This window comes from Callospermophilus lateralis, chromosome 1 (assembly GCF_048772815.1).
Source record: "Callospermophilus lateralis isolate mCalLat2 chromosome 1, mCalLat2.hap1, whole genome shotgun sequence".
Classification (NCBI taxonomy): Eukaryota; Metazoa; Chordata; class Mammalia; order Rodentia; family Sciuridae; genus Callospermophilus; species Callospermophilus lateralis.
In genome coordinates this window covers 29,427,850-29,453,999 of record NC_135305.1, presented here as the reverse complement: position 1 = coordinate 29,453,999, position 26,150 = coordinate 29,427,850, and the positions used below count along the sequence as shown (strand labels likewise).

The window sequence follows — 26,150 nt, the reverse complement described above, 5'->3', positions numbered from 1 at the left end:
AACTGCAGGTTAAATTTCTGCAAAAATACACCTGATAAGACTTTGTAGAATTTTTAAATAGAGACAGGGAAGAAGTACAAAGAAAACAACAGCAAGAAACTACCCAAAAAGTATAAATTAAATTCTTGATTAACATAACACTTATTCACTAGTTTTTCCAATACAAATAAACAAATGGCTTTATAACAGATTTGTTCTAGAAAGTGAAAAAATTTAAAAATTCGTTATAAAAATCGAGTAAGTCTTGTTCTACTTACTGTAATACTTACTTGTTGGAATTGAATCTGCAATTTTTGACTTTGCTCCGTCAATTCTAAGAATTCTCTCACCGTTTCGTCCCTTTCCCTTCTTGCCTGTTGTAAATTGGCGGTGAGTTGTGTGATAATACTATCTCTTTGTTTAACTGCTGCTTCAAATTCTTGTAACTAAAGGAAATCAGTGAAAAGAATTACATTCTAGGCTTATATTTTACATAAAACTGATTATAATTGTTACAAGCAACTTTTTAAAAAATATGAGATTCAAAACACATTAGTGGAATTCTTACAATTTGTATGCTATATCCCACATTTGAAAGCTATGAGCTTTAAGAAATTTGTTTTACTTCCACATCAATCTGAAAGAAATTAATGTGCACATGCAAAAAAATTTTCACTTGTTCTGGCTTTTCTATATATCTAATTCTAGAAGCAAATGCCTTTATATTGGGGAGCTCCCCCAATCTGTTACCAGGCAACACCACCAACTTGTTTTTGGAGAGGATGAAACTGAAATCTATTCTGTCATCCTCATTAATATCCCATTTTCATCTTGATTCATAACTGATTACTTAATACAAGAGATGTCACTCTAACTGCAGAGAATATTTACAGGGACTTGCTGACATTCTTAATGGGTTTAAGTCATCATTTTTAAAAAAATGTGATTTATACCACAATTTTCTTTCAGGCTCATTAGAAAAACATCTTTAGTAAAATCACTAAAGTTATTTTACTCTATCTTATTAAGTTAAATAAACAAAGTAACATATATGTTACCCCTATTAGTTGAATTCTAGGTGTAAAATGGGATTCTTAATACTATGTGCAAGAACCCCATTTTTCTCGTGAATGAGATAATCTTAAATTAACACCTGTAATTCTCATTAAATAAATAAACTATCATTAAAATTTCCTGGAGGGCTGGGGATGTGGCTCAAGTGGTAGTGCACTCGCCTAGCATGCGTGAGGCACTGGGTTCGATTCTCAGCACCACATAAATGTAAAATAAAGATATTGTGTCCACCTAAAAAAAAATAAATATTAAAAAAAAAAATTCCTGTTTTTGTTTTTGTGAGTAGCAAACAAAGGCCACAGAAGGTAAATGTACCTGATGCAATCCTTCAATTCCATAAGTGACCCTCATTTCTTCCAGTTCTCTGTTCAGTTCTTCGGGCTCATGTTCAGGTTTCCCAACTAAATCGTTTTCTATCAACTCTAGGCGAGTCTCACTATAGTGTGCGCCTTGTTCAGAATAAGAATCAACGACACCAAATTCTTCTTCCTAAATCAATCCAATAGTTTTAATAATTCAGTACTAGCAATATTCCTGAGAGAGGAATTCGAATATTGAATTCCATAGCAAAATCCACTTTAAAACATCACTCTTCACTTTGAAGTTCACTTCTATGGCAATCTGGTTTGCTATTAATGTGATATTACCCCTAAACAGCATATCTGCAAATTTTGTTCCAATTCCATGTTATAATGAAAATGAGGTAACTTTGTTTTGTTAAGCAGTAAAGAAGATCTAATAACTTTTAGAAATCACATACAGAAAGAATTACATACAGGAGAAAGCTTGGTTAGTAAGTCAAATGGTTTTAAATAATAAAAAACATTAGTATCATGAGTAGTTTTATATACTGTACCATTAACAAATTGGTAGGCTTTCCTGTTTTCACCACATTACAGCAATCATTTACCTGTATAAAAACAATTTCCTGATATATTATGATAGACCAAATTTTATTTACCTAACAATAATATTTCTACTAACTGTGTATCTTTTACATCTAGGGAAAATGCCTTACTAGCAAAACAAATATGGTAATTATATTTAACTGAAGTATCTAAGAGGCATATCAAATGTCAATCATTCCTCAAACATCTAAGTTCTTACAATACAAAAGACACTTTCATTTAAGTTAACTGAAGTTCTAAGTGCAGTTCCTATTTAGTCTTCAGAAAGATAAATAAAAGCTTCAAGTTACTAGATCTTCTTTTACAAAATGCTTCCTTAAAATTAGCTAAATATATTTTTAAAATTAAGCCTTAATCATTTAATTGCCTTTTTACCACTAAGAGTACAAAACCCAACTTCATTCCTGCCCACATTCCTGCCCATATCTTAAGCCTTCACAATTCTATGTTAATAGAACCCAGGAGAATGAAATTGTTAACATTGAAATATGTAGGACAGACTAGTCAGAATGTCTAGAGTTAGGATTATGTCTGTATGAGCCATGACACATTAAAAAGTAAAAATCCTAGGACTGAAGATGTAGCCCAGTTGTAGAGCATCTGCCTAGCATGTGCAAGGCCCAATACCCACAACTGCCAAATAAAAGGGGGAGAGGGTCCTAACTAAGAGACTTTTAAAAAATCCGTTTGATTGCTCTACTTTTATTCTAAGAATAATCTCTGAGAAATAAAGCTAAAGGGAAGGCAAAAAAACAACTTTTGTTAACACATTATTGTAATTGGTGAAAAACCACAAGAATGTAGGAATACTAATTCTAGATATAAAGTCACTTGTGATAATTTTCAAATTATAATACTTCTAAATTTCAATTAGTTTTTCATGACTCAGAAATGACACATTCTGATTTTAGTACACACTAAAATTTCTATTTTGAAGTAACAGTGTAATAAAATAAATATTTGTAAATATCATCAAAGATCATGTCAAATATCATGTTATCAGTATTACATAAATTATTTATCCAGTATAATAGTTATATCTAATACCTCTATAGCAAATATTCAGTTAGTTCTCCTCTAATTCAGTTTAAACATATTTATAATGTCCCACAATGAGTTGGTTAGGATCTATCTCCAAGTACTTTCTGGACATCATGCTGCCCATTGTAGAGTTGTCTTGAAGTGCCTGGACTGTTATGATCTACTCTGAGTTCGCTGTTCAGCCCTGAGTGCTAGTCACAATGCAGCAGGTTGAAGACAGCCTACTGGAGGATTGTCACAACCTTCATAACTAAGATTCTCAACTTCTTATCTAAGATTTTTTTCATAAGTTTGCAGAAGAGTTCTCAAACTTCACCTCACTCTCCTCCATTTCATTCTTCTCATCCTCATCTTTAGTTAGTTGCAGGACTTCCCACCAAATTCCCCAAGCTACAGTATACAATACTCACCAAAACACAACCTGAAAGCCCTGTTTCTCCACTCCACAAAAGCAGAGTTGCTATCTGATCTTTGCTCTCATCAGTGATGAGACCTGAGTCTCCTTCAGGCAACAGACATTTTTGTCAGAAAAGTGATCTCACCTCCAGACTGGGAGGTATGATAGTCAAGCAGCTCAGAAAAGGCATCAGTAGTTATTGGGAGTCCTCAGAGCTTCCAGGTTTTAGAGAGTTTAAGAGAATGCCTCTGACATTTTTTTTTCCCTGTAGTTTTCTTTATTTTGTGCCAGCTCAGAAAAAAGCTCAAGGCAAATTTTAACAATGTCTTTGTGAATGACTTTCAAGATTTTGCTCTGCTGGAGCATTTTCTTGGGAGATGTTCAGAGGCAGGTCCTCAGAGTCTATTAAAGTTGAGATAATTCTGGTTTGCAAGTACAAGGCTAGCCTGAGCAACTTAGAAAGTCAGTTTCAAATAAAAACATCTGGGAATGTAGCTCAGTGGTAGAGCGCCCCTGGGTTTAATCCCCAGTAACAAACACACACCCACACCCAAACAACAAAAATAAAAACTGTAATATGTTAATTTAAGAACATAGTTTTTCGAGCTGGGATTATGGCTCAGCGGTAGAGTGCTCCCCTAGCATGGGCAGGACCTGGGTTCGATTCTCAGCACCACATTAAAAAATAATAATAAAATAAAGGCATCGTGTTGTGTCCATCTACAAAAAAGATTCATATTCATTCTCTCTCTCTCTCTCTCTTAAAAAAAGGACATAGTTTTTCTATTAGAAGCCTACAATAAATTCAGACTTATGAAATATAGTAAGTTGCTTAAACATTCAGAGTAAAGAATAATTTTCCATGTACTCTAAATTTGGGAGCAAAGAAATGACAATCATATCTAAAAAGAATAAGATAACAAAGTGATACTTATTACAAACATATAAAGAAGGCAGGTATTTCTTAAGAGACCAATGCCTATTTTATAGTTTATCACCTAAAATAAAAATCATCATTGTCAGGCATGGTGATGCACACCGTTAATCCCATCTTCTCAGGAAGCTGAGACAGGAGGATCACAAGTTCAAAGATAGCCTGGGCAACTTAGTGAGAATCTATCTTAAAATAAAACTGAAAAAGGGCTGGGAATGTAGCTTGGTGACAAAGTGCTTTCCTAGCATGTACAAGGCCCTGAGTTCAATGCCCAGTAACACACACGTACACACATGCACACACACACATGCACAACAGTACAGCAACATTAATTGCAATAAATATTTATATATATAAACGTGTATATATATATATACACACACACACACACACACACTAGTATTCAAACATTTGTAAAAAGCATTTGTCGGGAGCCATTCTCACACGTGACTGGGTGACTCCCGGTTAGGGTCTGAGGCGCTCTGGCTGTGTCGGAGCTTTCCCGGCCCTCTCCTGTTGAGAGAACCTGTCCGTGTGGGGGTGTAACTGACCACTGACCCTGGAGGCCCAATCACTGACCCTGACCTTGGAGTGCGGCCCCCCTTCAACCTTCATTGGATGGAATTCTCCCCTGAATTTCTTGCTCCCCAATAAAAGGCTACTCCCTGGCGTGCTCACTCTCTCTCTCTCCTGCTAGCCCTGAGTAATCCTTGCTGCCCTGCCGGGCGGTTAGAGGAGGGAACCAGAGAGGGGAGCCGTCTCGGACCTGGTCATAGAAAAAGGTAACTGAGTCTGTGTGTTTATTTCGATCTCACTAGCTAACTTTTATGCCAAGAACCTCATTAATGAAACCATTGCGCTGGTCGCATGGTAGAAGCATTACTATAAAAATCATACTAATTATAAAATTTTTACTGTGCTAAATGGCTATCTTAAAATGGTCATGGATCCTAGAAATGCAGACTCACTTTCCTAAAAACCAAAATAGGGCTGCTATATAATTAAGGATTAAGCAATTCAAACAGTTAAGACTTTAGCTAACCACTGGAAAAAGATACAGCAGTAAAATATAATTTTCAGTTTTTCAATCCATTTATATTATATTATGTTACCTTAAATTATATTAAATATATACAGAAGCATATAAATTTATAAGAAATAAAGTACCAACAATCAATAATTTCAAAAAAATACCAATTTTATCTATGACATTTTTAATTGGGATATGTTAGTCTTACCTCGGAAGTGTAATCATCTGCTGTGGTTGAAATCTCACTTTCCGGCTACAACAAAAGTAAAACATGATTTCAATTATGACATTTTTCCCCTGCTAAATATCATACTTTACAAAAAAAAAAAAATCCTGCTTTACTAAGACGTTGCTGTTAGTAACAATGATAGAAAATTCACAAAAATACTATTAAAAAACTAGTAAAAATTATCCAAATCTTTAAAAATTTCATTTCATTATGAATTACAATGACTTATAATAATGCATATAAAATTTATCACAAGGCATTGTTATAAATACAAAAGTACCAAGAACTTTTACATATATAGTAGATGTTATCTGTAAGTCAAAAACATCAAAGACACCATTCCTCTAATTCATGTAACTCTTTTAAATAAAAGTAAATCCTTAACATGCCATCAGAAAAGTTCAAGTTCTTTAAAAGAATCATCAGTTCTTGATGCTAAAAAGTCAATGACTTTGTCAAGCTTCCCTCAGGTGGATGTTAATGACTTTTCACTGCCACTACTTTCTAGTTAGAGGTAGAATGTTTTAAAATCTGGATGAATACTTACATCAACAGTAAAGATCTGCTCTTGCTTAAGCATTTCTTCATTGTTTAGAGTTCTCATTATTGTGGATTCAGGCATCACGGCTGATTCAACACCCTGAGAACTATTTATGAACATCTCCTCACTCTTTGATTGATCAATATTCAAGCCATGAACATCATTTTTACTGCTTGAGGTTTTCTTCTTTTTTGGCTTCTTATGAGGGTTTTGTCCATCCAATCGAGCTCTTCTTTCTCGAAACTGGGCAAGCTACAGGAAAAAAGTATCATTAACATCAATGATAATTTTTCTTTGGGATCACTTTCTTTAAAAGATCAAACTATCACCAAATTAAAACGATGATAATAATATAGATGACTTCACAATTTCAGAATAACTATTGGAGTGAATATTCGGGTTGTAAAGGTTGTAAAACTAGGTACTTGTGAATGAACTTATTAAATATTGAGGGGTAAGAAATGAACATGTCAAGTCTAAAGAAGAGGAAATTAGCTGAGTTAGGGGAATAACTATTCTATAACTAGAATAGGGGAATAGAGGGACTCTCATTCACAGTATAATCTCTGGATTTAAGATTATATGAAAATACACACAAAAACAAGGAGCTCCAAACACACTTGTTCTACTACTTTATACAAAAGATATTGTCTATAATTATCTTTTATACGAAAAAGATAATTAGCCTATTAGCTATACAAATGCTCACTGCAACCATATTTATAGTGGGAAAAACTTACAAGTAACTTAAAATTTTAAACAGCAGTGTTTTCTACCCTTTATCATTTGTCTGTCATCATCAGAATTTGCACCAAATCCTAGTCATCGATACGTTATCATTTACTTAATATATTTTAAACAGTGTATTTTCTTTAAATTTATTTTAAAAGGAGATATAATCTCTGGCATAAATTGAAAGTTAATATCACTTGTTATTTCTTTTAAGAGATAAGTTGAAAATAAAAGAAATGATAAATCTATTATTGAAATTTTACTAAGAGATTGCTGAAGGCTATGAAAAAAATGGACAAAATAAAAGACTGTTAAAGAGAGACAAGCATCAAACAGATTTTCGTTATCATAAGCAGAAAGAAAACTTAAAAAGAAAAGTTTTTTAAGACCTAAAATATTTTCTTACCACCTAAAATCAGAAGTACACATTATATACCAGGTAACACTAGAACTAATTATGGTGAACTTATATTAAAAATGCCAATGCAAGCAATTGCTATTAAAGACTTTGTGATATAATAGCAGGTATAAAGTAGTATTGTAGCATATCTATTTCTTTTCATGAAAGGAAAATTACACTTCATTTTTTAAAAGATAAGGTAAGTCTCAGGCTCATAGCTTTCAATGATTATATCCAGTATGAATTTAAACATCATTATATTCATAGGCATAGGTAAATTCTGGAAAACTACAACCTTAACAACTTTTGTTTACATTTGGAGTTCAGATTACAGGTATTTTTCCTATTGCTCACTTACATTTTATTTATTTATTCTTAAGAATTTTTTTTTGATGGACACAATACCTTTATTTTATTTATTTTATGTAGTACTGAGGATCAAACCCACAGCCTTGTATGTGCTAGGCAAAGGATATATTGCTGAGCTATTACTGTATTTTTTTAAATACAGTAAGTTTTCTGATTTTTATATAAAGCAACTACTGACAAAGACTTAAATTTAATTTGAGCTCCTGAATCACTCTTAAGAGGAGAAAAAAGAAGACCACATGTAAGTTCCTTTCTGCCTTAAAAAGAGGAAATATATGCCTAGAATTACCATAACTATTAACCAGACCAATTACAAAGACAGCAAATAAATTTCTTATTATCTAAAGTATTAAAGCAATCTTGCTAATGTTACTATCAAAATATGTGGCAAATACATTATTTATAAATAACATTTTATACTTAAATTATCTGCTGTAGATGAAGAAAAGCATATAAACATGTTCTATTCCCTTAATAAAGATATTTAATTCATAAGTCAGAAATAGCTCATGATTATACTTACAGAGTATAAAAATATATCACATTTAACATTTTTCCCAGTTATTTAGTAACTACCCAGTGTGTTGAGGAACAGGTGCAATACCAGTTGCCTCTATTTTCACATTATTAAGCTGCTGGAATGTACTTGAACTACTTAGAGCATAGCAGATCATTCTTAAAAATAAACTAACTCGAATATTGGCAAATACTTTATCTATAAATAGAATCAGAAATCCAGGAGCATTATTTAAAAACATCCCTTAGAGAGAATGCAATGCCAAAAAATAAATACTAATAATGACATTTATAACATTTATACTCAATTTCAGAAACTTCTTGAAATATCACGTTTCTGCATCAGAATATATTTAGTCAGCAAAATTTATCAAGGCAAAGATGAAGATGTTTGCTTAGAATTCCAAGTGTTAGATTATATCAATAATTTATATCTAATATTTATTCAAATGTCAAATATATAACAAAGGGAAAAAATTATTAACTTTGCATTATAGAAAGAATGACTTAGGTCTGGGGATGTGGCTCAGTGGTAGAGTGCTTGCCTAGCAAGCACACAGGGCCCAGGTTCAACAGTCAGCACAAAATGAAAGACAGATAAATAAAGAATGGAAAGTTTGATTTAAACAACAACAACAACAACAACAACAAAAAAAAACAAAAAAATAGTCCTCCAAAATACAAATATCTGTTACTAAATGCAAAAAGCAACACACAGATATGGAATAAAAAGTAGAAATAGTTCCATTATAGTATTTAGAATGAATCACTTCTACAGACATAATTAAAAAGATACTGTTCTAGGCCTATACTACTCATTATATGAGTCATATTATTTTTTCAGAAAAATTAACCAGAAGGTAAACCCCATGAGGGCAGGGACTTTTTTTCCTCCCTACTTCTATATATTAAAAGCCTAGAGCAATATTAAATAAATATATGTTGAATTTTTTATCTATTTTTTTTAAAAGATGTAGAGTCTGTAAACAAGTCTGGATGGGCGCCTGGCATTTTGCCAGAGGAAGTGGTTTGTGAAATAACGCCAGTGAGCCATTAAGTGTGGAGATTCCTGATTGGTTGACTGCTGTATCTAGTTTATGTTAATTAGATAAGCTGTGTGGAATGTATAAATACCGCTCCTGTCCTACAATAAATGGCTCCCATTCCTGCTGTATCAACATACACAAGTTGTTCGTCACCCCCCCGCCCCGCCGCCTAGTTTGCTGCAGCCGGACTGCGGCAAAAAGAAAGAGAGAGAGAGAGAGAGAAAGAGAGAGACAGAGAGAGAGAATTTTAATATTTATTTTTTAGTTATCGGCAGACACAACATCTTTGTCTGTATGTGGTGTTGAGGATTGAACCCGGGCCGCACGCATGCCAGGCGAGCGCACTACCACTTGAGCCACATCCCCAGCCCCTATGTTGAATTTTTTAAAAGGATAATTTATCTTTTATTGAAAAGTCACCACACTAAGCAAGATCATATAAAAGGCATACCTAATTCTACTTTATTAAAATGTTCCATGGTTTCAAAATTAAAATGAACAATTTTCAAATTACTTGAATCACTCTTAAGAGGTGAAAGATAAAAGAATGAGACTAAGTGAATTTCTTTGTTCCTTAAAAAGAGGAAATATATGATTGGAATTACTGTAACTATTAAATAGACCAATTACAAAAATGGCTAATAAATGAATAAGAACATAAAAAGAATCCTTCTCACTATAACCTCCCTCCTCCACCAAGAAAACCAAAACAGAACAAAAAGTTTCTCATAAAAAATAATATCCATAATAGCTTTCTGGCAAGACTACTGTTTTATAAAAATGTGAAAGGAATAAGATTGTATCATGTATTCAATTATTTATAGCTATTTAGTTTTATTTTAAATTGGGAAAATGGCAAGCTAGCAGATAAGCAAAAAAATCTGAATCAATTAGATAACCATCTGATACTGAAATGATGCACTTTAAATTACTGAGAAAACATTTATTCTAAAACATGCTGAAAATTCAGACTACAGACATCTGTGTTTGTCATTTGGAAGCCAATTATAAAAGTGTTAACATATGTAGTCACAGAAATAGTTGCAAGATTTACTGGAAGATATTATGTTCACATATTTATCTTTCAAAAGTAGACCAGATCACAAGTAAATGTCTTATCTTGACCAGAACAAGAATAAACAACTGAATATAAATATATTGAGTTCCTTAAACTCAATATTTATAATTTTATAAATGATCATTCTCAATAAAACAATACATTTTCAAAATGTTATATATAAAAACATGCCAAGTTTTTATAATGTTCCTTCAAAAATAAATGACTAATTGAAGTCTGTTTAGGTTTTTGTGTGTACATTGACTATTTACTACATGCCAGGCTCTGTGCTAGACATCAATGAAACACATGGTCCCAAAAGTAGAACTTCACAGTATAATGCCAAACTCTATTATTACATATATGGACAGCGAGAAGAGAGAGAAGAGGTGTATTGTGTTATAGGAAACTGTATTGTCCTGATTTTCTTTAAAAAGGACTTCCGAAAGAGATGTGTTGTAGTTTTATGCCTGGAAAGCATAAAAATTGGATTTATGTCAGGTTGTAAGTATATAGTTCAGTTATTTAACAAATACTTATTGACTGCCTATCATGAGCTATGACAGGGCATGTAGTGATAAATAACACATATGAACTCTCATGAATTATAATCCAGTAAGAAAGATAATATTAAACAAATAAAGAAATATGTACATTCAAGTTATAAAAAGTGCTTTGAAGAGAAAGTATATGCATTAAAGACAGCATACAATGAAAATTCAATTTGTGGGACTGTGGGGAGAGGTCAGAAAATATCTTACTGAGACAAAAATGTAGAAGCTGATATATAAAAATCAATTTGTTAGGGGCTGGGGTTGTGGTTCAGCGGTAGAGCACTTGCTTAGCACATGCGAGGCCCTCAGCACCACATAAAAGTAAATAAACAAAATAAATGTATTGTGTAGAAATAAAAAAAAAATTTAAAAAAATCAATGTTACCTGATCAATATTATAATCAGTGGCAAAACAAAACAGAACTAGAGTATCCGACTCCAAATCCAACCTTTCATTATACTAATTTGCTTTCTATGTATTTTTAGGTCCTTTTTCATTGTATTTCACAATCCTAGAACATTAATTTTAAAGCATGAACAAATGAAATTGCCAAACTGACAAGTGTTTTTTGACAAGAGAGGAAAAACAAACGTGAAAACGCACATACCTCAAAGCGAATGTTACAAAAATATGTAATCTGGTAATCTCTATAGTATTTAAAAATAACTATAAAAAGTGATTTTTATGTTTATTCTTATTTCTTTATGGATGATAAACAAGAAGCTATATAAACTATCACAGAAAAACTTTGGTGGCCTAACCATGGAAACAAAAAGATTATAACGACTAACCTAAAAACCAGCTGAAGAAGGGCAAACGAGAGCAAAAATAAAAGCAACATTTTAGGATGCTCTGAATCATATTTTCCAAAATAACAAAAAGGTACAAACCAGGCCTAGTAGAATGCCTGTAGTCCCAGCTATTTGAGAGGATGAGGCAGAAGGACCTCTTGAATGCAGGAGTTTGGGGTCAGCCTCAGAATCAGCAAGACACACCCCCCCCCAAAAAAAAAACTGTAAGAAAAAAATAGTGCTAAATAAAACTAAGGAAATCAAGGATGGAAAAGACCACAAGACTTTAAATCACTGAGCAACCAAACCTATTTATAGCCTATAATCTCATTCAATTCGATCACCTTCATGTTTAAAAAGAAAACAGATTCTGTAGCTTAAGGAATCATCTTAATTTTGTGTACTTCATGGCCTGGGTATACAGACAACCCAAATATTTCTTGAATTTCAAAACAATATGGACTACATATAATATAGTGCTGGGTTGTCATACAGTACTAGCTATGTGACAGTGGACAAGCCACTTAACATCAGGAGAATTCAGTTTCTTCAACTGTATAATGAAGAGATACATTAGAAGGATCATTTAAAATTTCCTCCAGGTCTTGGGGTTTTTTGAGAAAAATTTTCAATTATTTCCTTTCCTTTCTCCTTTCTTTACCTGCAATTCTAAGTAAACCAGCATTTTACCTATGAAAATTTGTAAACTGTTGCTTGAAAATACAAGTCAACAAACAGTATATAGCTATTACTAAATAATCCCAGCTGAAAAATGGTATAGGATACAGAAAAAGTGGAATGATTCAGTGTTCAGAACGAACCACATTTAAGTACATAAAATTACCAAAACATTATTTATTCTCATGTTATTAAGTATCATCCAGAACAAATTACTAGAAAGTTCCATAAAGGAGGGGATTTTTAATAAAAATCAATCATTATACACTCCAAGTCTAGAACAGTGACTGCATATAAGCTCTGAATAATTGCTGAATTTTTAAAAACTGATTTTTTGTGAAAGAGGTACCTCTAGGCATTAATTATAGGCATTATTTCTCAGAACTTCAGAACTCCTACATAGTTTCTTTTACAAACAAACAAACAAACAAAAAACCCTAAGATGATACATTCAGGTCCATGGCTACACATGGCTATATTAATTAATGCAATGTAATGTTATGCAGTTGTCAAAAAATATTTTCAAAAAGTTCTAATGTGGGAAAATGTTCTCAGTATAAAGCTGGGTAAAATAAGAGCACAAAACTGCATAAAATGAATCAAGTGAAGTTTTTAAATATATTTGTGCATAGAAACAAACTATTAAAAATTAAAACAAATTATTAAAAATAATTACTTGTAGATTATGAGACTACCGGTAATTTTTTTCTTCTTTGAAAGATCTTTACTGCCTTCTACCCCTACATATCTTTAAGGAATATTCACTGATAATATTATCATGGCTCCATGTGTTACTATAACTATTTTTTATGGTGCCTATGTTTTCCATTTACATCTGCTTATTTTATACATATAGATGCATGTAAAACTATATTTTTTATGGTGCCTATGTTTTCCATTTACATCTGCTTATTTTATACATATAGATGCATGTAAGTATATATGCATACACAGAGAGATCTCTGTATCTAATATGCACATATAAACATATACAACAAAAAAATTAGGTCATGAAACAATCTTTTTAGTTTCTTCCATGAATCAATACAATGATATTAGCACTAGAATACCAAGACAGAGTGAGGAACAAAGTGATAAATGCTAAAGCAGTGGCTACAGTTTCATATTGGAGTCTCATTTCATTTTACTATCACATTGGTTCCTATGTTTATGATGAAAACTAAGAGTGTTTTCTTTTTAGCCTGAAGTCAACTGAATCCAGTACTCCTGGCTCTAGGGCAATCCAAATCAACGTGAGAGTTTCATTTCAGATGCTTGATAGAAAATGTCTAGCAAGAGTATCATTTACAATTGCTGCTTGGGATAGTGTACTCAGTCTTTGTATGCTTATGTCTCAGGCTGTCTTCTCCCGCCACTGCCATTCCACCACCATTCCACCTTCAATAATAACTATTTTCTTAAAGAATAATAAAACTATATACCTACTAGAAATCACATCCAAAAGAGTATTATTCAGATACCACCTACCTCTGCTTCATTTCACTGTCATGCAGGCTATTTTATTATTTATTAATTTTTAAGTCTAGGTTATAAATGATTCCTTCTGGTAAGCATAAAGTTTTGGCAGGAAATATCAACTCAAAAATACAAGAACTGGGCTGGGGTTGTCTCAGTGGTAGAGCACTTGCCTTGCACATGTGAGGCACTGGGTTTAATCCTCAGCACCACAGGAAATAAATAAATAAAGATATTATGTTCATCTACAACTAAAAAAAAAAAAAATAGAAAAAAAAAATAAAAGAACTGCTACCTCTGTTCAGTTCAGTGATCCATGTTAATGGTCAATGGGTATCCAGTGTTCATCAATAGTTCCCAGGGATGTCTGTTTGATGATTTATATAATGAAACCATGTAGATAATATTAACAAATACAAGTTTTGCTTTTTTCATTTTTTAGTTGTAGATAAACACAATTCCCATTTTATTAAGTTATTTTTATATGGTGCTGAGGACTAAACCCAGTGCCTCATACCTGCTAGCCAAGTGCTGTACTACTGAGCTACAACCCCAGCCTCACCAGGTTGCTTTTGATTTCACTCCCTCTTTCTACCTCATTTTCAAAGACACTCTCTAGTACTCAAGGACTAAGGGAACACAGGATTCATGATTTCTATCCAACTCTGCAATAGTATTCCATTATAGAAATTTATCTCAGTGTTAGGTTTTGGCACTTGTAGACAAAACCTAACACAGTAGAAGTATTTGTAACAGTAACAAAACTGGAAATGACCTAAATGCTCACCGATGAGAATGGACACTGAGATAAATTTCTATAGACTTCACATAATGACACCACTAAGTTCAAAAACAGAAAACTAAGTATAGTTTATGTACACATATGTGGTATAAAAAGCAAGGTGATGATAAATTCAGAACTATAGTTAGCTCAGGTGCTAGGGGTGGAATTAGATAAAGATTTTAATGCACTGGTACATGAATGTTTTTAATCTAAGTGATAGGTGTAGAGGTCTTTTTTTCACTTGTTTTAATATTATATATATATTTACCATGCATTCTTCTGTAGGTGAAACACTGAAGTATTTTTAAAGTATGTAGAACTTCCTTCTGAGGGAACTGGCCAGTACTTACAACTTCTACCATCCATGACATCTGTTTTCACCCTCTTTTGATAAGAGGAGTGAATCAATTAGATTCTTCTCTTGAAAGTGGGGAACAAGAAAGTAGCAGAGCTGTCCAGAAAGGTTATAGAGAACAGATATCTTGTATGAAGGATTCTAAAATTAGTGCATAATTTGATCCTCATGTAATTACAGCCACGCCACTAAAATGACCTCTAAATTACAGTACACATGATCATCCTACAAGATAAATTGCAGTCCAAGACACTTTTCTCTATATCCAATATAGCCAGTTTTCCTTCTGGCATTAAATAATCCTTACAGAAGCACACCAAGTAAAGTACCTGGCTTATAAGAAGTCATAATATATAATCACTCAAGTATTGCAAAATCATGCAAAGTGGCTCTATCAATGGGTTTTAAACTTTTCTGCTCTTTGAAAATCTTTTTAAAATAGTGAGACTTTCTGATTTTGGTATGGGTGTGTTCTAAACAGTAAAAAGAATTTTTAAAAAGCTTACCAGGAGCTTCGAGTGTACAGCAAAATTTGGGAACCACCGGATAGTGGTTTATTTTATGAGATTTGCCTCCACTGTTTATATATTGGGTGTTTTTTTTTTTTTTTGCCTTTTAAAAAAATTTTTAAAAATGTATTTAATGGGAAACCATTCCACTATATAGCATAGGTTTGGAAATTCATCCTATAATTTTTGTTCATACACAAACTGATGTGTAAATAAAGGAAGTTAATATACAAAAATATGGAAATGAGATAAGAAATGGTGGCAAGAATGGCATCAATTTCCCATGGCTTTTCAGATTCTCTGAGGCCCTACTACACTTCTCCGTCCTTCCTCTGAAATCTCTGCATTTTTACAACAACCCTCTCTTACCTCATCTTAACTAATCTTAGTTTTTGTTTTGAAACAAAGAAGTCCTACCAGAATTAGACTGTTTATATTCAGTGATCTTAATCAAATCAATACTTCATTTAAAAAAATGATAGTTTTATTGCTTCATTTGTACAACAGTAACACATACCTACCACCTGATGGCAGCATACCTACCTAAAAATAATAAATTATTTGGAAAGAACCCTTTCAGAGGTTAAGATATAACACACTTAAAAAAAAAAAAAGTTTTCTGCTATATTTAGGTTAAAATTCATACTACTTTTAAGTGATACATACAGCCCTTCATTATCTGATCCCAGCATATTTTTCTACTCTAGTTTTCTGCTATATAGCTTTAATCTTCTAAATTCCAACATGACAATGATTTTAAGAATGGCTGATAATTCTTTAAGACTTTTTACAGCCTGACAATATTCTAAAGTATTTTATACTAAAAGGCTAAATCTTCACATCAACCCCAGTACCAACATTTACAGATGAGTTACTGAGTTACAGAGAGGTTAAGTATAACTTCATAAAGACATATAGCCACTAAATGACAAAGTCACACTTGATCCCAGACAATCTGGGTTAGCCATTATAGGTTATACTTATCTCAACAAAATTTTTGAAAAATTCCACTCAGATGTCTCACAAGGAACTTCTAATACAAAATATCCCAAACTGATTTCCCAATCTTGCCTAAAGTCAACAACTAAAACTGTTCTTCTTTTTCCTCTTAGTGATAACACCAACCTTCTATCCATGTTCTCTCCTTTACCAACCAATCACATTCTGATTTTATCCTCTTTATATTTCTTGATTATCCCCACACTTTCACTCCTATTTCACTGTCTCAATTGTAGTTCAACAGCCTCTAAATAGTTTTACCCTCAAGTCTATCCTCCATACAGCTGCAAAATGGATCAATCTGAAACTCAGTCTTTTTCAGCTGCAAAATGGATCAATCTGAAACTCAATCTTTTTAAGTATCAGTTAAAAATAATTTTTTAAATGCAAGAATTTAAATGAATGAATGTATATGTAACCATATTACTCCTTGTCTTAAAACCCATCAACATATCCCACAACCTTCAGGATAAAAATCTCCTTAACATGAAATTCAAGACCCTCAGGATAGAGCCCAGACCTACCTTCTTTAGCTTCATCTCTTGCCCTACCTTGCTTATACCTTTATACTCCAATAATACCAAGCTCTTGTACGCCTTCCCCCAAGAAAGTCAAACTGTTCCACACCTCGGTGCTTTACTCTTCCTGTCTCATTTTCCTGAAGTTTCTACCCACACCTCTCTCCTTTTTCACCAAGTTTTTCTCAAAACTTCAAGGCTTCATTCAGAGTTTATCCGTGCAAGAAGTCTTCTCTAACTGCCAAATGGAATCAGATATTCCTCCCTTGTGTTTTTCATAGAGCCAGAATTATATTACACTCCTAAATTTATAAATATCTGTTTATGTTTCTGCCTACTACTAACTAAATGAAGTTTGTATTTAGCAGATTCCATGTCTTTCACATTCTACAGTCTAGCACAAGATATAACAAGCAATAAGTGCACAAATGTACTTATCAAATGAGTAAATAAATGATTATCTGCACTTCACTTACTATATTGTGGTTGACTTTCTACTCTATTAGAATATGAAAACATTAGGAGCAGGCCTGTGGGTTTTTTAATCTCTGAATCTACACCGACTTGCATGGAGGTCAAATAAATATTAAATAGATTAATAAGACTGAAAATACCTGAGTAACAAAATGAAAGGAACATTTTAAGATCAAAACAGTGAAAATGTACAGAATCAACTTGAGAAAATTAACAGAGTCAAAAAAAAAAAAAAAAAAAGCACATAAAAGGTGAGTTAGGCCTGATTTTCTTAGGGTGTGAGATAGGAATAGAATGAGGCAGATTTTGAATTAAAAAAAAATTAGGTTTGGGATTTGGCTATGAGTATAAAAAAATAATCCCATAATGTTCAAAGGATTTTTCAACCAAGATGCGTCCCGAAATAGATACTACTGTGCATAGAAAATATGATGGTACATGAGACAGAGAAAACTTAGAACATTAAAACAATTTAAGTTCATATCCTAGGAAAAAAATAAGTATAGACTCTTCTTTCATAAAATTAAAATCTTGAGACCTATTTAAAATATTATTTCATACTTTTAATTTACAAAAAATAAATATCATGTACAAAAATAAATCTCAAATTAAACTTTTTCTGTCAAACTTTATTTTAAAAATTGGTATTGGTTGTTTGAAGCAGAAAAATGAAAGTCATTAGAAATACTCAGACATGTAGTTCACTAAAAAGGAATTTATGCAAGTCAAAAATAAACATTAGTTTGACAAATATAAAAGATTTCACACCAAAAATATTTATCTAGTAGTAGAAAATAGAATGTCTGTGACTTTTAGCTAAAACCCATTATTTCATTTAAAAAATGTCCTCCTAGTGCACATTTGTTAATGCAGTTTTTACACCTTTTCTAATACCTTGATCTTTAGAGCATCTACTAATTTATTCAACTTTCAAGGAATCAACATATACACATGCACTCAATAAAATATCAATGATGTGGGAAGTTAACTGAGATCATTGACCACACCTATGGCAACAACAACCCCCCACATCTCCCTCACACACTTTTCACACATTAAATTTGATTCTTGAACTAGTATTTTATTTATAATTGGTTCCTTTTTCTATCTTCCCTGGGGAAAACAACTAGTAAAGAAACACCAACTTGAATAAAACTGAGACCTCTGAGGAATAAATAAAACCTAATTACTGAGCCCCCACAGTGAACAATCCTTAGAAAACAACAAGGAATTTTATAGTATATGCAATATCAAGAAATAGAAGGCCTAGCATGCATGAGCCTCTGGGCTCAATCCCAGGGTTGCTGAGGGGCTAGGGAGTGGCTAGAGAAAGAAACTGTAGATCTTGTTAGTTTTTCAGAAATCTGTAAGTCAGAAAATCTAATCAATCAAAATAATTTATAAAGTCAAATTTTTAAATAGGACTTTGTATAATATATAGAGTAGTTCTGAATCGTCAAAATAACTTGAGGCTCTAAAAAATGATCTCTAAAAGGGGAAACACATCAACACAAAAAAAAAATCTTAGAATTACACAAAAAATTTTGATTACATAAAAATCAGAGCAAACAGTAACCCAAAAGAGGACAGCAACTGCAAACAAGCATTACATTGTTCGTATAAGATAAAGGAATTTTACATAGAACAAAAGAATATAGATTTAAATAAATAACCTAGGCAAAACTACTCCTGGAACAATGCTAAATTTTTGAAGTCTTAACGTTTAGCACTTTTGAACAGTGTAAAACCCATGAGCAAATTAACCAAGCTTTAGGAGGTGTACCTAAATGGGCATTAAATATCCTAAGTTCTATTTTGGTGAAAACTACCACAAAAAGTAAAAGGGGAGTCGATATGACAATAAAAATCCTTTGTACTAGGTAGAATACATACACGTCTATCGTGTTCACACAGAAAAATGACAGGGCTTTTTGTTATGGAAGACTAAGTCATTTTTCCCCCATAACTGATATGTATTGGTAATGATCAAGCCAAAAGGCCAACAGATGCCCATTTGACCAGCTGTTTGTACTTATCGAACAGCTGGTCAAGGAATGGAATGACTCACTGCACCACAAAAAAACTCAAACTTCACCATCACGCTGTAATCAACTCACCAACAACTTATTCAAAGGAAGCACCAGTTTAAATTTTGGTGAGCCAAACAAGCTTTAAAAAAAAAAAACGAGATGGAAGATAATCCCACTGGAAATGTGTATTTCTGTCTGCTCCTCTCTCGTACATGATCATACATGCTCTCTCCCTTGATACATATATATACTGTTATCAAATGTAACTTTGAAAATTAAGTAAGACCTGTCACAAGTATAAAAAACTAGAAAGTTTAAAAGAAATCAGAGAGGGAGAATAGCTTTCTTCACTGTGGAGCAGAATATCTGAAAATGCAAGGAACAATTTTATACCATAACTAGCTTGCCTATCACAGCAGCACAGTAATTGAAAAATCCTATCAATAACCTAATAAGAGAGCTTACACAGAACATTGTACACAACACTGGCATTACTCTACAAACTAAAAATGCTTGTTAAAAAAAAAAAAACTCATATAATTCCAAGTTACTGAATGTAGTAAGAATTTTAATTATTCAATAAATAATGACAATTATATAAAATGCTATAGAGGTATAATACTTTGGTTTTGCTGAATTCTAGTACATTTGAAGAACTTTTTAAAAATATAGCAAAAGTGATTTATAGGACTAATTTCATTCTAAATACACAACTGTCCTTTATTTAATTTTGTTCACTAATAATTGACTACTTTATTTATATAATCATAAATAATTTTACTTGGAAAAAATGAAGTCATTTAAAATGGAGTTGAAATAGTTTGGTTGATTCACTACAAGGATAGCCTATGTGGTGCCATCTCTGTCAGTAACTTGTAAATGAGGTCAAGCCCAGCTCTGAAAATATTTAATAATGTTGTTAACATCTCCAAGTATTGGGCTTCTTGCAACATCAATACTGGGGAGATAGTTGAGGACCCAACAGCAAACCAAAGAACTACCAAGCATCAGAAAAACTGAATTGCCACGAAGTCCTTTCTACTAAGTTCCATTAGCTCTTGATTCTTATAAATATCATTCCATTAACCTCAGTTTCTGGGTTCTTTTGTTACAACAAATCTAAAGCATCAAGTTAGGGGAAGAGGCAAATGAGAAAATACAAAGCTGGACAAGCATGTTCATAGGAAAAACCAAAAAACTGACAGCAAGGAAAATGGATAAGAATGACAAAAACAAAAAGGCGATCCATAAATGTCAAATAATATAGAATTCTGACTACATAATACAAGCGGTACTGGAGTAAGAATTAGAGTTCCAGGACTACGCTAATGTAGGAGACCTAGTTATTTTGCATTTCATATTCTTGTTCTGTATGAGTCATACAACATTAACCTGTTTATCATACTGCATGTAATATCTTTTTCTTAAAAATGATACCTGAACATTGTGCCTGATCATAAAAGAATAATGTTGTAGAGAATTTGTAAAATAAAGTATAAAAAAATTAAAATAGCCTATAACCCACTACCCAGAGATAACCGCAACTGACATCTTGGTGCATGTTTTTTCAGATGTCTTCATATATAAATACTTACACGTACCCTTTTTTTTTTTTTTTAACCTGACATTATCTGTGGGCATTTTCCCAACTTGAAAAGTGTTTGTAGAATTATTTTAATGGCTACATAAAATAATTCATTCTCCTATTACTGCAGATTTTGGTTAATATAAAATACTGTAAGTATACTTCTATACTGTAGTGGTTGGGGTTGTGGCTCAATGGTGGAGCACTTGTCTAGCAACATGTGCGGCTCTGGTTTCAATCCTGAGCACCACATAAAAATAAATAAATAAAATAAAGGTACTGTGTCCATTTACAACTAAAAAAAATTTTTTTAAAATTATACTATACTGTATACATGAGAATTTTAAAATGATCATTTATTATAAGGTCTTGAGAAAGGAAATTTAGAGAAATCTAGAGAGAAAGGAACAGAAGACCAATTACCAAGAAAAAGATTAAAAAGTTGTATGTTGTAAAACTGTTATCAAATGTTAACACTTAAGTCATATGAATAAATGAGATACTTGGAGAACCAAGTCTCTGAATAAATTTTGGGAAATGATAATTTTAGGTGGTTTCTGATACCAGCAATAAGAGACTTCTGATTAAGAAAATTCTGGATTACTCTTATTAAATTCCAACCTAGCTGGTAACACTGCACTCATTAAGAACTTATTCTGTCATTCTGCTCATTCATTCAAGAAGCAAATGTCAGGGACTGCCCTGTGCATGAGCTAAGCCCCTCCAAAAGCCTTGAGTAAAGGGGATATTGAACTGGCAACATACGCCACACCATGTGTTATACCAAGCAAGTGGCCTTTACCCCCACTCATCAAGGAAGAGCCTCAGCTCTGGGCTTGAGCAGTACCCAACAGGATTGGGTGACCCCTGCTGAAACACTATCCTCTGCCTTATTGGGGTAGAACATTCTATCAAATGTCTTTTCCCTAATAAACAGAGGGGTTCCAAGTGCACTTGCTCTCTTGCCCTCTTGCCTTCCAGCGTGGAAGAGGACCCTTGAGGTAGCAGAGCAGGCCCACCCTCCACCTGAGAAACTCGTGTCCATGGGTTGCATGATTCTTCGCTGTTTCCTTACTTTAATGTTGCAGCCAGCTCTTTTGACCAGCTCATCTTGCCAGCATGCACAGCTGGAGAGAAGCAAACACTTATTGAATACCTGCTATTTGAAAAGCACTATGCTAGGTTGCATTTAATTGATATTGAGAGTTTTCCTTATAAAATATTCTAGAAAATGAGTCAGTAGCATTTTAAATATTTTAACAAAATGTTGTGTGTGGGGGGGTGAGATCCAAAATCCAACCTCTCACTGTACTTATTACCCAGGAGCATGTGTCTCTCCTACTTTGGAAAGCAGAGACTGTTGCCATTTCTCTATTTCCACCTCTTGATCTAAGTTTGCTGATTATGTGTCTGTTCAAAGTTAACTATGTTTAGTAGAACTGCTTTATAAATTTTGTTTGGTGTTGGGGATTAAACCTAGGAACTTGTGCTCTACCATTGAGCTATATCCTAGCCCACGAATAACTATATTTATAATAGTTTTTCAATCCCATTCTAAAAGCACATGTTTATACAAATGAAATAATGTACATACTTTGTTTAGTTTTGTTTTTGCAGTAGTGGAGATAAAGGGCAGTAGTGCTCTACCTTTGAGCTATAATCTAAGTCCCCCCCCGCCACACTTTTTTTCCCCTCAGACAGACTCTTGCCTCAGCCTCCTGAGTAGCTGGGATTACAGGTGTATACCACTGCAACATCTAAACTATTTCTGATAATGTTGTTTTCACTCTATTTACCAAGTCCCTCTCAGCCTTAATCCTTTTAATGATTGTATAATATTCCATTGCACTTACATGGCTGAGGAATCATGACCTCAGTAAAGTATTTTATACCAGATAGCTAATGTTACAGCAAACATATGTTGCCTTAAAGGCCTCAAGGATCTCTTACTGGAAACTGGGTTCATTTCTAGAGGAAAATAAACTACAATAAAAATTAACTTAAAAAGATTTTTACCCCATAGGTAGACTTTTGAAAGATAAAGAAATGTATACATAAAGAAATCAAAATTCTACTTTGCCAAATCTACTTACAGCAAGCAATTTAATTATTATGAAATGTGACTGTTCAAAGCTAACTATGTTTAGTAGAACTGCTTTACATACATTTAAGAAAGATACATTTGGTAGAAGGCAGTAAACATTCTTAGGTAACAAATAAGATATCTAACCAGAACTTCCATGCTTTTGAAAAGGTACACAAAATTACTTTCAATTCCTTAGATGCAGAGTGTTTGCTTAGTCCCTTGCTTAGTCCCTTGGGTTGCACAATTGTAAGCAATTTTGGGCTTCTGAAAATGCCAATGTTCCTTCATTTATATATTCTAGAGTAAAAAACAAAATCTACCTGTTTACATACAAGCATTTAAGTCTTAACATTAAAAGGGGGAGATTATAAAAAAAGTCAATTATATTTTAGAAATATGAAGCTGGTTAACATACACATTCCTTTAACACACTTCTGATGAACATCTACTACTGCATCTCTGCAGTAAGGCCTTTCTTTCATTGATTACTGAAATCATTGACCTGGTTTCCTTTGTTTATGTGGAAGAATGAAGAAAGAAAGGAAGAGAGGAAAAATAGTTAATTGTGTTTCAAGTATGATTGTTATCCATTAGCTCTAAAAAGAATATCACCTATAAAAAGTAACTCATTGTACGGAGGAAGGGGGCCTTTCAGGCAAGCCTAAAGAACTGCTCAAATATGTATTTTTTTTAAAAAAATGCTATTCGATTTATATTTTGTCTATGTTAAATTTTTCATGATGCCCCAAGAAGGATATCTATGCATAATACAATTTTGTAATGTTTGCGTTACAATTTCCATACATATACACACGCACACACACATAAAATCAGAACTTCACAACACACACACACACACACACACGTAAAACAAATTATTTAAAGCAGGAATTCTAAAGCTTTGTTCTGTGGAATCTTTCCGTCTTCAGAACTTCCAATCCACAGGATACAAAACCAACTGCCATGACAAAGACCTCCAAACAGGAACGTACAAAGACATGCTTTTAAAAACGCCCCTAAAGCCAAGTTTACAGCTGGCACTTGTGGCACACTCAGGCCACTGCTGAGGCAGCTGTCACAGGCCAATCTCACACACGTCCTCGAGTGCCAGCGTGCCACCTAAGGAAGACAAGCTAATGATGAGCGCACAAATTCCCCACTGAATAAAAGGAAAGCTCTAAATCCCCGCCCTGGAAAACACAATGCCTGCACCACCCATAAAACTCCCTTTAAAAGTGAAGGGCTGAAGGTTTAAAGGCTATTAATTACCACCTAATTATCAATAAGGTTTAAAGAAAAAAGAGAGAGAGGTGTTTTATTGGGGCAGTCGTGAGAAAAGAGCCACACCATTCAATCACCACCGAAGTCTCGTCAGCTAGGTAGCAGCACCGGGCTTTACACGTCCTAGGAAAAGGGACAGGAGCGAGGGGAGGAAACCCAGACGCTGCAGTACCTCCCTCCGAGGGCAGCGCACCCGGCTGCCGCAAACTCGTTCCCCAGGCCTCCTCCCACCCTTTCCCGGCCACCGCCTCCCACCTCTGGCCAGCGGTCCCCGGCGCTCCTACCTTCGCTTTACCAGCTTCTATCTTTCTCCTCCTTTCTTCGTCCTCCATGGCTTCTGCGGGGTAGGCAGGGAAAGAACAGGGAGGGGGTCGGGGGTAGAAAGGAAAAATCGGTTCAGACCGAGGTGGGACGGCTAGCTCCGCGACCCAGGCCGCAGGGCCCGGCCGGGAGCTGCCTCCCCCCCGAACAAAACCAATCTGTCGCTGCAATCACTGGCGAATCGTCCTCGTCCACACGAGTACAGCGGTCGCCACCGCCATCTTCGTCTCCACGTAAACACAGAGTGAGGCGGGAGTCAAGACACGTCACAGCGCGCAGGCGCTTGGAACGCGGCGTTGCCTGGCAGGTGCGCCAGGGGCCCCGCCCCCCCCCGCCCGGGGCCCCGCCCCCTCCCCCCCCCCCTGCTTTGCGGGGCCGATCGTTGTAACCCAGTCCTCAGCGCGCCCGGAGGGCTCCAGCCTGCCGGACGACCCCCACCGTGCAGGGGATTCACTGCTTCCAGAACACTGGGGTTTTCCAAATAACACATATAACAGATGCTTCTTGGGGCAATTGGCGATCGCTCCTGAAAAACCCCATGGGAAAGATGGGAGGGAGGAAGCGGCGGGATGCTAGCCTTCAACCTAGACTGACTCCCCCTGGACTCAAAGGATTGGGGGGAAACAGCTCCGTTACTTCGTTAGCCTGAGAGCCCCGCCCTTTTCCCCCCACACTGGTTCCCGCCCAATTTCGGGTTCATCCTTCAAGGCCCACCCCAAGCGCCGCCCCCCAGATCGCTCTGATTTCTTTGTTCTTTCCAGGGTGACTGGGACGTGTCCAGTCAAAATTTACTCCCCTTGCACACCTCTTAGGGGCGTCAGTTCATCAACAGTGTTCTGAAAGAAGCCTGAACTTTGAAAAATAGGCAGGAAACAAAGCCGATCTATATTAACTTTCTAGCTTTAATGACTTAAAACAAGTTACCTATCATGTCTGACCTTACCTGAAATTTTTGGAAGGGTTGTTGGTGTACTTGACTGCCCCTGGTATACTAAAACATCTGACTTAATGTCAGTTTTTTTTCTCTCTCCTTGTAGTTTCTTCATTTACTCTGCATGTTTTTAAATAATACTCCAGGACTCCCAGTTTCTTGACGGCAGAGACTTATCCTGAGTCATTATTACTGAAATGATGAGCCTACTGCTTTGCATGCTTTGCATGCTTTGCATGACACTTGTTGGCTTGAAATGAAACGTGTTTATAAATTGAGCATTACTCTTCACCTGATCCCTTAATCCTTCTGTTTTTCTCTGTACTCTCCAATCCTCAAATCCATTCCTAGGGTGATCTACACATTGCATTGTCTCAGGTTGATAGTTTCTCCTTTTTTGAATCATGAGTTCAATCATAGAAGTAGTGTGAAGTGAAAGTTGGATTTAAAAATGAAAAAAGGAGAATTTAAAGAACTTAAATGTACATAAATAGAGCTATTCTGCAATAGTCCTAATTTTTAAA

General features: G+C 34.4%; 1 protein-coding gene across 5 annotated transcripts in view; it reads right to left on the bottom strand.

The window, feature by feature from the left end:
* Positions 1-24,941, bottom strand: part of Akap9 (A-kinase anchoring protein 9) — a 129,590-nt gene extending 104,649 nt beyond the window's left edge. For all 5 annotated transcript variants that reach the window (XM_076833572.2, XM_076833591.2, XM_076833582.2 and 2 more), the window contains exons 1-6: positions 24,659-24,941; positions 6,140-6,385; positions 5,572-5,616; positions 1,910-1,963; positions 1,369-1,542; positions 270-425 (exon numbers count right to left, since the gene is read on the bottom strand). In XM_076833572.2, coding sequence (XP_076689687.2) covers positions 270-425; positions 1,369-1,542; positions 1,910-1,963; positions 5,572-5,616; positions 6,140-6,385; positions 24,659-24,706 — 723 coding nt within the window. In that variant the 5' untranslated portion in view covers positions 24,707-24,941. The remainder of the gene's footprint in view (positions 1-269; positions 426-1,368; positions 1,543-1,909; positions 1,964-5,571; positions 5,617-6,139; positions 6,386-24,658) is intronic.
* Between the last annotated feature and the right edge of the window lie 1,209 nt (positions 24,942-26,150).